Source organism: Malus sylvestris, chromosome 12 (assembly GCF_916048215.2).
Source record: "Malus sylvestris chromosome 12, drMalSylv7.2, whole genome shotgun sequence".
Taxonomy (NCBI): Eukaryota; Viridiplantae; Streptophyta; class Magnoliopsida; order Rosales; family Rosaceae; genus Malus; species Malus sylvestris.
Window position 1 is genome coordinate 21,152,924 of NC_062271.1, and position 13,149 is coordinate 21,166,072.

General features: G+C 37.0%; 3 protein-coding genes across 4 annotated transcripts; 1 reads left to right on the forward strand and 2 right to left on the reverse strand.

The window, feature by feature from the left end:
• The first annotated feature begins 308 nt into the window (after positions 1-308).
• On the forward strand, positions 309-3,763 carry LOC126592504 (scarecrow-like protein 9). 2 transcript variants are annotated; one of them, XM_050258192.1, is made up of 3 exons: positions 309-472; positions 799-3,241; positions 3,353-3,763. In XM_050258192.1, exon 2 carries the CDS (start codon positions 914-916, stop codon positions 3,167-3,169), a length of 2,256 nt encoding a protein of 751 aa, XP_050114149.1. In that variant the 5' UTR covers positions 309-472; positions 799-913; the 3' UTR covers positions 3,170-3,241; positions 3,353-3,763. The 2 variants fall into 2 exon arrangements, with proteins under 2 accessions (XP_050114149.1, XP_050114150.1); XM_050258193.1 differs by lacking the exon at positions 309-472 and adding an exon at positions 510-675.
• Positions 3,764-3,958: 195 nt separating this feature from the next.
• Positions 3,959-5,278, reverse strand: LOC126592508 (UPF0161 protein At3g09310). Its single transcript, XM_050258203.1, has 4 exons — positions 5,029-5,278; positions 4,904-4,963; positions 4,454-4,594; positions 3,959-4,341 (listed from the first exon to the last, which is right to left on the reverse strand). Exons 1-4 carry the CDS (start codon positions 5,213-5,215, stop codon positions 4,274-4,276), a joined length of 456 nt encoding a protein of 151 aa, XP_050114160.1. The 5' UTR covers positions 5,216-5,278; the 3' UTR covers positions 3,959-4,273.
• A 2,327-nt stretch (positions 5,279-7,605) lies between these two features.
• Positions 7,606-11,614, reverse strand: LOC126592507 (uncharacterized protein At5g02240-like). The gene is made up of 7 exons (XM_050258201.1): positions 11,253-11,614; positions 9,182-9,453; positions 9,033-9,069; positions 8,847-8,944; positions 8,637-8,698; positions 8,064-8,187; positions 7,606-7,917 (listed from the first exon to the last, which is right to left on the reverse strand). The coding sequence occupies exons 1-7, from the start codon at positions 11,509-11,511 to the stop codon at positions 7,798-7,800; spliced, it is 972 nt and encodes a 323-aa protein (XP_050114158.1). The 5' UTR covers positions 11,512-11,614; the 3' UTR covers positions 7,606-7,797.
• Between the last annotated feature and the right edge of the window lie 1,535 nt (positions 11,615-13,149).

A 13,149-nucleotide genomic window follows, 5' to 3' on the forward strand; every position in this document is an offset into this window, starting at 1 on the left:
TGAAATGTGCTCTGAATATGAATACGGATGATATACATGTCATTACATAATTGGGGAGACATAGAGAACGTTTGGATGTTTATATATGCTTTTAAAATGACTGAAAGCGTTTTTGGTCAAAATGTTTTTGAAATCAATTTTTAGTAAAAATGCAAGTAAATTCTAGAAAAACATTTAAAGTGCTTCTTGGAAGAAGTACGTAACTAAGGTTTTTGAAACTAAAATACATTTTCTCTAAAAACGCTTTTAATCATTTTAAAAACACGTTTAAACGAACCCATAAAGTATAAAGCAGAAAACTTTTCTCCATTTACATAATCACCCGTCCAAGTTCAATGGACTCCAAATCGACGGTTGCTGTTCCTCCATTAACCCACAAAGGACAACCTTAAAATTCTAAAACCCAATCCTCAGATTTTTCCCTCTCTCTCTTCTGTAATCTCTCAGCGAGCTTAAGAGCTGGAACTTATAGGTAAGTTTTTGTTAATTTTGTTGTTCAATATAATCATAACCCGTTTAGCGGTTTTGTTTGACCAGCATTCCTGTGCATTTCAAGCTTGTTCTGTTCGTAGTTGACTTAATATTGAATTAATTAATTAATTCTGTTTTTTTTAATCGAAAAGTTTGGTCCTTTTCTTCTCATATGCATTTGTCAGTGCTTTTCATCTGTCAAATGTAAGGTTTCTGCTTGCTTTTTATGCTTTAGTTTGTGAATTTCTGAGGTTTCAAGGTTTCCATGTTTGTAGATTTACTTGCAGAGGTTTTGATTTTCATTTTTGTGTTCTAATGGATTTTTAGGGTTGAAGAGGGAAACTGATTTGGTAGGAAATTCTGCTGCTTTTTGGGATTTGGGTTTTCTCTCTTAGTTGAGATTCTAGAGAGAGAAACTGTAGAGAGAGAAATTACAAAGTAGATGGCAATGGATCCTCGTCTTAGGGCTTTCTCTGATTCTTTCAATGGAGTTCAATTGGGGAACCAACCTTTACCCATTCTTTCACAACCAACCGTTGTAGCCGGATCCCGATTCGATAGTAAAACCTGCTTGGACAATAATTACAGAAATTTCGATTACCCTCAACCCGGTCTTACCCCGAATAGTGTATCTTCGTTCTCGAGTGTGAGTCCTGAGGATGATTCTGCCGAAGATTGTGACTTTTCGGATGTAGTCTTGAAGTACATAAACCAGATGCTCATGGAAGAAGATATGGAGGAAAAAACCTGCATGCTTCAAGAGTCGTTGGAGCTTCAAGCGGCCGAGAAGTCATTCTATGAGGTCCTTGGAAAGAAATACCCCCCCTCCCCTGATTTATACCGGGGTTATGCCAGTCAATATGGTGAGAGCCCGGGTGAAAGTTCATCTGGAACTTGGAGTAACTATATCACTAGTAGTTGCAACAGTGGTGGTTATTTCGGTGATAATTCCTCGATTCAAAGTCCAGATGGATATTCGTCTCAGTTACAGGGTCTTCAGGATTATAGCGTTTCTCAATCATTTAGCGGGTCTTCAACTAGGGTCAGTAGCCTCGACGGGCTGGTGGATGCTCCTAGTAGTAGTATTTATACCCCAGATTTGAAGACTGAGAGCCAATCTATTTGGCAGTTCAGGAAGGGGGTTGAGGAGGCTAGTAGATTTCTCCCTTCCGAGACTAATTTGGTTGTTGATTTGGAGGCAAATGGGATGTCGGTACGCGCGCCAAATGTTGGGACAGGTGCGCCATTTGTCAAGGCGGAGAGAAAGGATGGAGGAGGATATTCTTCTGGTAGGTCAAGGGGAAAGAAGAATCTATATAGGGACGACGAAGATGTAGAGGAAAAAAGGAGTAGCAAGCAAGCTGCTGTTTCGTCTGAATCTCCTCTGCGGTCAGAGATGTTTGATGTTGTATTGCTTTGTAGCACAGGGGAGGGTCGGGAGCGTTTGGGTTCTCTTCGTGAGGCCTTGCAAAATGGAATGAGCAAAAGTGTGCCACAGAACAGGCAATCCACAGGATCTAATCGAGGAAAAGGTCGTGGTAAGAAACTGAGTGTTAAAAAGGAGGTGGTGGATTTGAGAACCCTCCTAATTAGTTGTGCACAAGCAGCTGCAGCTGATGATCACAGGACCGCAAATGAACTGCTAAGGAAGGTCAGACAGCATTCCTCACCTTTTGGAGACGGGACACAGAGACTTGCTCATTGCTTTGCTAATGGCCTTGAGGCACGCTTGGCTGGTACTGGTAGCCAGATTTATAAAGGTCTTGTTAGCAAAAGGACATCGGCTGCCGATATCTTGAAAGCTTATCATCTGTACCTTGCTGCATCTCCATTTAAGAAGATGTCTAATTTTGTTTCAAACGTCACAATCAGGAATTTAGCAGAAAAATCGACAAGGCTCCATGTCATTGATTTTGGTATCCTTTATGGTTTCCAGTGGCCCACCCTTATTCAACGGATCTCATGGAGGGAAGGTGGACCCCCAAAGGTTCGGATTACTGGAATTGAATTTCCTCAACCAGGATTTCGGCCAGCTGAGCGAGTTGAGGAAACAGGAAGACGTTTGGCAGCTTATGCTGAGAACTTCAAAGTGCCGTTTGAGTACAATGCTATTGCAAAGAAATGGGAAACCATTACACTTGAGGAACTCAAGATTGACAAGGATGAAGTTCTTGTTGTGAACTTTATATATCGGGGTAAGAACTTGCTTGATGAAAGTGTGTCTGTGGATAGCGTAAGAAACAGAGTTCTTGCTTTGATAAGGAGAATCAATCCAGACATTTTTATCCATGGAATTGTTAACGGAGCGTACAATGCCCCCTTCTTTGTTACCAGATTTCGAGAGGCGTTATTTCATTTTTCTGCACTGTTTGATATGCTTGAAACTGTTGTTCCACGCGAGGATCAGGAGAGGATGTTAATTGAGAAAGAGATCTTTGGTAGGGAGGCTATGAATGTTATAGCCTGTGAGGGCTGGGAGAGAGTCGAAAGGCCAGAAACGTACAAGCAATGGCAAGTTCGTAACTTGAGGGCTGGGTTTGAGCAAATACCTTTTGACCGAGAGCTTGTAAAGCGGGCGGCTAAGAAAGTGAGCTCTCTTTACCACAAGGACTTTGTCATTGATGAAAATAGCCAGTGGCTGTTGCAGGGATGGAAGGGACGAACCGTCTTTGCCCTCTCTGCTTGGAAACCTGCTTAAGAAATGTCAAACGCTACAGTGCTTATAATCTGCTTCTCAGCTTCTTCAACACGGATGCTTGGGGAATTAAAGGTAATCATGTTCCTGGATTTATGTTTTTGTAATCTTTAAATCCTCGTCTCTCCCTCCCTAATCCTCCTCTCTCTCTCTCTTCCCCCCCTAACATATGTTAATTTGTGGCAGGTAAATGGGGTTGCTGACTTTAATTGTTGATTGTTAATTACGGATCAAGGATGCTAAGAGATGTTCATTAGAGATGCTTTGTCTCCTTGGTAGAAATCTTGGGGAATTATCGAGTAACTCTTCTCTTCGGTCAGTTTGGATCGTGCGATGCACTCTTACCATGGCGTCTGATAATCCGATAGACCCCTCCAGCAAATTACAAGTTCGTCGCATGTTCGCAATCTTGTTCGATTTTAACAACCAGAACAACATAATGTGCAGTTTTACACTAGTTGTATTAAAGAAACTCTTTACTTTTGCTCATTAGTCTCCTTCCTCCTTTGTGTTTTTAGTTAGAAAGGAGTGCAGCTGCCTATTTTGAAGTGTCAGTAACAACTTTCGTAACGTATTAGTATTATTATTATTATTTTTGGTACGTCTGGAGTTGTCCTGCATATAACATTTGGTATAGTAGTTGGCATTTCCCTTGTTTCTAAACCCTACATGTCACGGAAGTGATTGTCGCACGCCCTTTGATCTCTATTTTTGCTTTTGGATTGAATAAATCAAAAGGCAGACAAATAGAAGTGAGATTTCCAACATCACAATAATAAAAGAAGCCAACTCTTTTGGGATCAAATGCAAAAATGCCACTTTGATGGAAATTTAATTAATCCTTCACTTAGTACATGAATGATAAACAACTGTTAGTGACTATAATCATTTTGTTAGGAAAACCCATAACATAATGCAATGTAAGCTCATCATTTTACATCTCTTGGTGTGTCACTTGGATGCGCCAAGGGTGTCACACTGACGGTAAACTTGTTCTAAGAAAGTCATTCTGCTTGGACAATCAACCACAGGTTTCCATGTACGAAACTTTCTAATATTTTGGGAGAATCTGCGGTCTTCCGATGTGTATACACCAAAATCTCTATCTCACTCGTCGAGTTCTTCAGGCAAACTTGGCTCGTCAAACCATCGAGGAGGATCATATCCAGTCCCACCTAAGAAAAATGAAAAATGAAAAATGAAACAATTCACCTAAACTTAAGAGACCCACAAAAGGATTAAATGAAATCCCAACAAAGTTAATTAGGAAAGTATTAAGTTAATTACCAAGAGGATTACAACGACAGATTCGCCAAGCAGTCAAGATGGAACCTTTTGCAAATCCATACTTCTTGTAAGCTTGCATCGAGTACTCACTGCAGGTTGGTACATAGCGGCAACTCTTCAACATCAGAGGTGAGATTTCCCCTGCATTTTTTACCCAATTAATTTACTTCATTTTTCTTTTGACAAGCGATATTCTAACTACTCTAATTTAAGTCGAATGGGGAGCACGAACTGCTTTAGCCAATTGGTCTAACCTGAATCGGCTATTAATTGCGTTTTTCTAATACAATTAGAGGTAAGATTTACGCTAAGTTACGCAGTGCATCAACCATAATTTGGTATCGAAGTAGAGTCCATCGCGGCCTATTAGTCTTAGCGAAGAGAAATATCAATAACCCGTAATTCTTACGTTTTAATAAGCGATAAATAATAATTAGAAAAGAAACTTACTTCTGTAGAATTTGAGTAGAGATAGTGCAGCTTTAACCCCCAAGCTGTCCACTTCCTTATCTGATTACAAGCAAACTGCCTTCTGAGCACGGAAATGTTCAAAAATCGAGAGAGAGAGAGAGTACCTTGTGGATTGTTTGGGTCGGACTGCGAGTCTCCATTGGCTCCATGGATTATTGGGCGACGACGAGCCGTACAAGAATTGTATTGAATGGGGTAAATTTTGCGGGAATTGAAGCTAGGGTTTTGGGATTGGGGATGAACAGCTATAGCCAGAGGTTTATGGTAGTTAACCAACATAACGACCGCCATCTTCAGCTACCCTTTTCAGTCATGCGTGCTTATGATATTTTCTTCCTTGTCTTTGTTTTTATCACTTTTTTTTTCAATCATAAATATCAATATGAAATTATTTGGAGAAACTTATTTGAATTTCTTAAATAGTACATAATATTGAATGATACAAGAATGAGAATATATTTTATGGTGCTTTTAAAATGACTTAAAAATGCTTTTAATGAAAGTGATTTTGAAATCAATCATTACTAAAAATACAAGTGAATTTTGAAAAACATTTGAAGTAATTTTTGTTCAAAATGCATTTTTAAGTACTTTTGGAACTCAAAAACACTTTTACCAAAAGCACTTCAATAGTTTTAGCACTTCCAAATAAATCATGAATGGCTGAAACTGAAAATAAAAGAGCTTTATAATAGAAATTAAATTTAACAGTTAAAACACTTTTGGTATTGTATGATAATGTCTTTAAATATTATTTACAACAAGTAGCAAAGAGTTGTAGCCACGAACAACAAAAGGCAGAGGCCGACAAAGCTTCACCAAAGTGGCAACAAAAGACGGAAAGAGTACACCAAGTAAAGCGCAACAGACAAACACTAACTATTCATGGAGGTATTCCATTCCCATGAAATAATCTCATTAGCAACGGAATGGGCAATTTCAAGAAACTTATCAATACTCTAATAGTGGATCTAATTCAGTTGAGAACCACAGCAGTCGGTTGACATCTATTCTTGAATATACGTTTGTTCCGCTTCCTCCAAATATAAAAAACAGTAGCAGCAAGACACAAATACAAACGACAATAGAGATTTTTCCTTTCAACTGTAAGCAACCCACACAAGAAGAGGAGGCCAAGGGAGCTTTAGCCAATACAACACTCGAACACCGCCGAATACTAAATACCATCAATATAAGGACACCGAAAGAAGAGGTGGCAATGAATTTCTGTAGCACTAGAGTAGAGGACGCACACGTGATCGGAGGCAACATAGCAAAAATCAAAATCCTATCCATAGTGAAAAGCTTGCATTTAACGGCCAACCAGAGAGAAGAAACTCGTCTGGGGAATATTTTGATTATACCAGACAAGTTTAGACCAATATACATTAGGCTTAGACTGCCAAAACCTATCCAAAGCAGAGTAGATGCCAAAGGACAAAGGAGTCCATTGAATCATATTAGCCAAGCTAGGATTTTGAACAATATTAGACAAAAATTTGAATTTCCAACCACTCATGAGAAGAAGTATGAGTTCAACACAAATTAAAACCATTCAGAATATTACAAACCAAAGCAGTTTTAGGCAGTGCGGAACACAATGATATTGCAACCCGACAATTTTATAAAAAATATTTTACCTAATGTGAGCTTTTATATAAATTTAGTTTGCTTAATTATTTTTCTCTCTCAACGCTCAAGGTTGAATATCTTTGCTTAAATGAATATCGTATTTGTTAATAGTGGCATACTATGAAACCATTTTATGGCGTAAGCTTAAAAAGGTTTGTTTGTACCATATTTCATTAATCTTGAAACTATCAAGCACCGTCAATTTTATATGTTTAAGGACCCATTGAAGGATTGTGTTGAGGCACTCTTGCCGAAGCACAATAGTTTCTCTCCAACACGAGACCAATCACAACACAACACAGGTCAACATTAGAATAAAACTCAGTCCCACATCGACCGTGAATGAAAGCCGAAGACCCTCCTCATCTATAAAAGGAGATCTTTCTTCCTACAATTAAGGACAAATGCCATTATTGTACTTAAACTCGTAATTAGAACTCACTAATGATGATAATGCTTGAATGTATGTATTTTGTAAACTCTTTACTATTAATGAGAGCTTTACTCCGTGAACGTAGCCCAACTTAGGATGAACCATGTACACTATGTGTTTGCTTTCTTATCTTTATCCTTCTACAAATTCACCCACTTAGTGACCGGAGCAACTGTGCGAAGTCGCAAACTTGACACTTTACGTTGTTCCAAAGTCTCACCAATTTTGTGCATCAACAAGGTTAAAACTTATTATTCCCAAACACGACCACATCCTACATATTTTAATAAGTAAGTTTAGGGCTCATTTGGTAAGTGCTTTTAAATGATTAAAAACGTTTTTAGAGAAGATTTTGGAACCAATCCTTATTAAAAATGCAAGTTAATCATGGAAAGCCCTTAACGGGCTTCCTGCAAGAAGCACATAATTGATTCTTGCAAGAAACACTTCAAATGCTTTTAAAAGTCAAACATTTTCTCTAAACGAGCTTTCAATTATTTAAGGCACTTCCTAAACGAGCCTTTAGTTCTCAATTGGTAAGGCAGACAATAAAGGAGAAACCAAGGTTTCCCTGTCAAAGAACACCAAAATTCATAAGCCAAAATAAGAGAAAAGGTAAAAACAAGCTCTGGCGCATTATTAAAAGTGCAGGCACAGTGACATGCTAGTTCCTTGATCCCTACATAACAAATTAAAAACTGTTCAAGCTACATACACATATGCTACTTCATTTTCTACCCTTTTTGTCCCAGTATAAACAGAAACTCATACGGGGAGATGTTCGCTTTGGCATTACAGAAGCCAAAAATCAAAATCGGGTAGTGATCTGGGAAAATAAAGCCTTAAAATCCTTGGTTGGTGTCCCAGTTCCCTCCGGCTTTGAGGCCAAATCAAAAGCCTTGAACTTGGCCTCCTCGAACTGCAGTGCCTGATCAAAATATAACACGCAAACAGTTCAGTACAATGCATAACAATTGCCCGAAAAGTTGATACTGAGATGCATGCTAGCTTTGAGGTAAGCAGAGAAAAAGGAAACAAAGAAATAATTTATTCGCACACCCCTGTACACAATACCTGAATGCAGACTTCTGCGACATCAGGTCTAGCAATGGTTCTTGTTTCGGTCTTAAGAAGCTCGTCATCCTTCCCTATAAGTAGTTCACGGTTGCCTCCTTCTTTGTCTTGCAAGCCTCCAGCCCTAGTTTAACCATAGATGTCTAAGTCAGTTGGCAGTGAAGGAAAAAAAGGAGACCAGATTGAGGCATAACTAGGTATAGAATTTAGTGATTTGAACTTGTGTTGACACTAGACTGATGCACATAACAAGCAGACAATCTTGAGTAGGAAATGAAATCTAGGTATCGTTCCAGCAGACAAGATTTAGTATCCGTATTCATGAGGGATCACAACAATAAAGGGCTGTTTTGGTGTTTTAGAAGTTCTCAAACATTGTGTTGGATAAAAATATAAAACCCAATGCAAAGTAGCATAAACAATGGCTTCGTATATCTTCATTGTGAGGGTTGTTGTCATAAAAAGACTTCTATTTTTCCGGTAACAGTAGTAAGGAAAGCAACCAGTGATGTTACAAAGTCTATTCAATACAAACATATTGTTTGAACCGAGTCTGAATATAACTGGACCAACCTTATGATTGTGTATGGAATTCCGGAGTCAGCCAAATACTGCTCAGCCTTCCTCTTCCAAACCTGTGTAGTAATATATTGCATAAACATTTATATTTAACATATAAGCAGGAAGGAATAGATCAGCAAAGTCAAATTCCATTTCCACAAACAGAAGGCCGAAAAGCAACCACAAAAGGTGGTAATTCAAATGTAGAAAGGGATTACTAACCAATATGTTGCCATTACCCAATTTGTTCAGGGGATTGTTAAGATCTGTTCCACCCATAGACCCAACTAACACAATCTGCTTCGCTCCCGCAGCCTTAGCTGTTCACATTTATCATATAATTCAAAACTTACGAGTTGAAATGAACCATGTTTCGATTGAATGGAAACAAACAAAAAAAATTCTCACCAGCATCTATTTGGTTCTTCTGTCCAATCCAATCAACCTAAGATGCAAACCATGTATCAGAACAAGGAGCAAACCAGAGATTCTGAACACCACCGTTGTAGAACCACCTACTTACAGTGTCCTAAAGTCATAAAAATGACAGAAATTACCTGTTCAGGATACGACCCGTCTTCAAAATAGAACTCAGGCCTCCCACCTTTGGTTGGATCAAAGCCAGGTTTCATCTTAGGCACAGCGCTTGTAAGGATTATGAGAGCATCAATGCCTTGGATCGCAGGTAGAATGCTGTCAGCATCCCTTATATCTCCAACATAAAGATCATCTGATCCGCCAATGCTCTGTTTGCTCTCTTCAGTCCTAACCAGACCCCTAGCAACATACTGGTCTGACCTCTCCTTTAACTTCTTATAAACTAGTTTACCTGCCAAGTTTCCACCAATAACACATTTCAATCAGAAACCTATCCTTAAACAGAGTGGAAAGACAATTTCCTATCCTGCTTCCGTCGCCATAGATGTTGAGCAAATAAAACCCAAACAAACACATTCACAGTAACAAAACATACTTCCGTTGCCATAGATGTTAAGTCAACTCAAACTACACACATTCACGATAACAAAGCACGCTGACTGTTACCAAAATCACAAAACCCCAAACCCTAAACCAGTCACCTTACGCTTACAGCGTGCAACACACCGGGCATCTCTGCCACTCAACAGACATGCTTATCCACAAAAAACACCCAATTATCTCACACATTTCTGCTCACACTAAGGGACTGCACAGGTCCCATTACCCCACCATTAATCCCACATCCCAAATACTAAAATACACATCTTGTAATGCTTTGTACTAAAAGTTCTTAAATTTATTGAGTCCATGACTCACTCAGGATTATAGATTCATAATCTAGGAAATATAAACAATAATCCACTCGAATTTAGGGAGCTGTTACGCACTCCAAAAATCTCATTTTGCCCTGTGTATTTTTCTTTCTAAATGTAAAAAGTTTGGACGGCTAATAACAATTCCTAAATTTATTGTGTTACAATTTATTAGTTTAGATAAATTTAGTTTAATTATCTTATCGTTTATAAAAAAGAAAACTTGAATTGAGATTAAAACTAGGGATACTTTGAATACGGTCTCTAATCCTTAACATTCTTTGACTAAAACCTTAATGGTACACCTCATTATATTACAATTAATATTTTTTATTTTTACAATTTTGACATTAATTGTTTGATATTTTATGAGATTTATAATCCTATAAATTTAAAATCCCTCGTTATAATACTATTAGAAACGGTTACAATAAAAATATTCAAACATTTTGATTGAATAAATGGATAAAAACTATGTAAAAATAAGAAATAATAAATGGCAAAAGAATGTATCCATAGTGTTAAAAAAATTGGTACATTTCACATATAACAAAGTTGTACATTAATAAAGAAGAATGAGTATATTATAAATAAATTAGGGTACACATAAAAGATTAAAAAATTAAGAGTACAATTGATTTTTTTTTAAATATAAGCGCTAAAAGAAATTAATACATGGTTACAAAATAAAACTAAAAAGAAAATACTATAAATTTAAAAATAAGTTGCAAATTAAAAGTGGGTACAAACTAAAAATATAAATATATGATACAAAGTTTAGGCATAAAATATAAATATACGATATGTAATTTTTCTTTCATTGATTAAATATACAATGTCACGTGATGGTATACACATAGGTACAAACATAAATAAAACTTTAAAAAATATGGGCACAAAAAGAAACTAAAATATGGGTACAAATTAAAAATGAAAAAAAAATTGGTACAAACTAAAAATAAAAATATATGATAAAAATTTAGCCATAAATATAAATATATTGATTGTAACATTTTTAACACTAAAGGAATATATTTAAAAATAAAAATATTTTATTATTTAAATAATTAATGATGTTATTAATACAATGATCTTGATCAAAAATTGAAAATGAATAAGATTTTAATCAATAGGATAGCAAAAAAACGATTACGAACCTAATTTCTCCTTCAAACTATATAATCTATAAAACCGAGCGCCCAATCAACACTTATTAATTAATTAAATTAATTTAACACAGTCATCTTCATGTTTAAAATTCTTGTTCAATAATTAACAATTAAAACTTGACTATGAAAAACTAATTAAAAACGAGAGAGAGAGAGAGAGAGAGTACCAGTTCTACCACCAGCTCCAGTGACAAGGACGATGCTTGCACCCGAATCCGCCATGGCCTTCGTGACAACTCCTTCTCTCCCAAAACCCCTTCTCGCCCTTATATAGATAAACAAGGATACAGCAGAAAATGAAGTGGATTGAAAAGAAAGGGTCGATCTTTCTGGAACTGCCACCCAACTACATTTTTGACATTTACGGCTGCCATTATTAGAGATAACCAAGGGGACACGTGGTGCCACCGCCACCGTTGCCATCATCACTGATGAGACCCAAAACTTGGTTGTGTGGACCAGTTTCCATGCACCCTTCGTCACTCGCAACTGCCACCAGCTCCGCCAGAGAGAGACTGAGGGATTTGCTGAATTGTTCTTCACTGGTACCTGTTAATTCAATGAGTTCGGTCGGTGGGTTGCTTATCCTTTTGCTCTTGTGAAATTTTATTACCTTATTACGCGCCTTATCTCTTTGTCATTTGGTCATGGTAAGATTTTTAATATAAAATTACTTATTAAATAGAGATACATTGTGATGATGAATTTAACAAGGTTTTTATTTTTATTTTTTATTTATACGATTTAGGATGATTTTGTGAAAAATTAATAAAAAGTTACAATATTAACAATAGATTAATAATATTATTGTTAATTATAAATAGATCAATCATGTATTATGATACTTAATACATTTAAACTAAACAAAAATTATAAAAATGCCATTACAGCTGGTATCCACTTCAACTAACACTCCATTTCTCATAGTTTTATATTTGGAATAAGTCAATAGGATCATACATTGCAATGTAGTGTCCGTTTCCTGATTCTGCTTTTGTCATCATTCACATGCCTCTTACATGTCATTTGTACATTTGGATTCAGACACTGCATTGCACTGTCCGTTTTCTGGTTCTAATTTTCACTTTTGGATTTAGACTCCTGGTTCTATTTTTTCCATCATTCACACGTCTCTTATACTTCACACCTCATTTCCTGGCTTTGTTTTTTACATTTAGATTTAGACACTGTAATACAATGTTTGTTTCCTAGTTCTGTTTTTTTACATTTGGATACAGACAATACAATGCAATGTTCATTTATTGGTCCTGCTTTTTTTTACATTTGGATTCAGACATTGCAATGCAGTGTCCATTTCCTAGTTCAATTTTTTACATTTGGATTCGGACACTGCATTGCAGTGTCCATTTTCTAGTTCTTTTTTTTTTAGTTGAATAGACTCCTCCTTGTCAATGAAGGGCGAGAGAGAGAGTGATAGAATATACATGTTCTAACTATTTATAGGATTAAGTCTTCTCAAGATTAGTTCCATAGGAATAGGAATTCAACGGCCAAAGCCTCTTCCCCGACCTCTCTTCCCCCTCAACTCCTATTTCTCTCTCGCACCCCCACACCCCACCATTGTTAACAAATCCAATTCAATTGCAGGTCATCTGTGCTCTAAGTCTAATTTATTTTTTCGCTATCCCTTACTATTTTAGCTTGTTATTTGTCATCTCTTTCTTCTTCTTCTTCATTGAGATTTCTCTCTCTCTAATTCTTCCATAGTTATGAAAAAGATCCCTGCAACTAGAATACATTGGTTTGCGCGACCCATCTCTTTGTTGTTTCGTTAACATCAACTGAGATTTTAAGGTCAAGGGATTTGCAATTGAGGGATGTGGCGGTACTTGGGCTGATTTTTGAAAGGGTAAGGTAGGACGGTTGTGGGTTGGGTGGGTTGTGGTAGTGTTGTGGCTGATTTTGAGGTAGGGTTGAATTTAATTTGGAATTTGAAGAGTTGATGGTTCGAGGTTGAAGGCTTTGAAGTGAGGGAGAAAAAGAAGTGTTGAGGGGAAAAAAGAGGAAGGATAAGACATTTTGGTCGTTGGATTTGTATCAATG

Excerpts from the sequence above, each read along its gene's own strand:
- LOC126592508 (XM_050258203.1), bottom strand. The coding sequence starts at position 5,215 with ATGGCGGTCGTTATGTTGGTTAACTACCATAAACCTCTGGCTATAGCT. Across the intron at positions 4,964-5,028 it reads CGACCCAAACAATCCACAAG|ATAAGGAAGTGGACAGCTTG; the intron begins GTACTCTCTCTC and ends GCTTGTAATCAG. Across the intron at positions 4,342-4,453 it reads CTGTCGTTGTAATCCTCTTG|GTGGGACTGGATATGATCCT; the intron begins GTAATTAACTTA and ends CATTTTTCTTAG.
- LOC126592507 (XM_050258201.1), bottom strand. The coding sequence starts at position 11,511 with ATGATGGCAACGGTGGCGGTGGCACCACGTGTCCCCTTGGTTATCTCT. Across the intron at positions 9,070-9,181 it reads ACGGGTCGTATCCTGAACAG|GTTGATTGGATTGGACAGAA; the intron begins GTAATTTCTGTC and ends TTTGCATCTTAG. Across the intron at positions 7,918-8,063 it reads TCGCAGAAGTCTGCATTCAG|GCACTGCAGTTCGAGGAGGC; the intron begins GTATTGTGTACA and ends TATTTTGATCAG.
- LOC126592504 (XM_050258192.1), top strand. The coding sequence starts at position 914 with ATGGCAATGGATCCTCGTCTTAGGGCTTTCTCTGATTCTTTCAATGGA.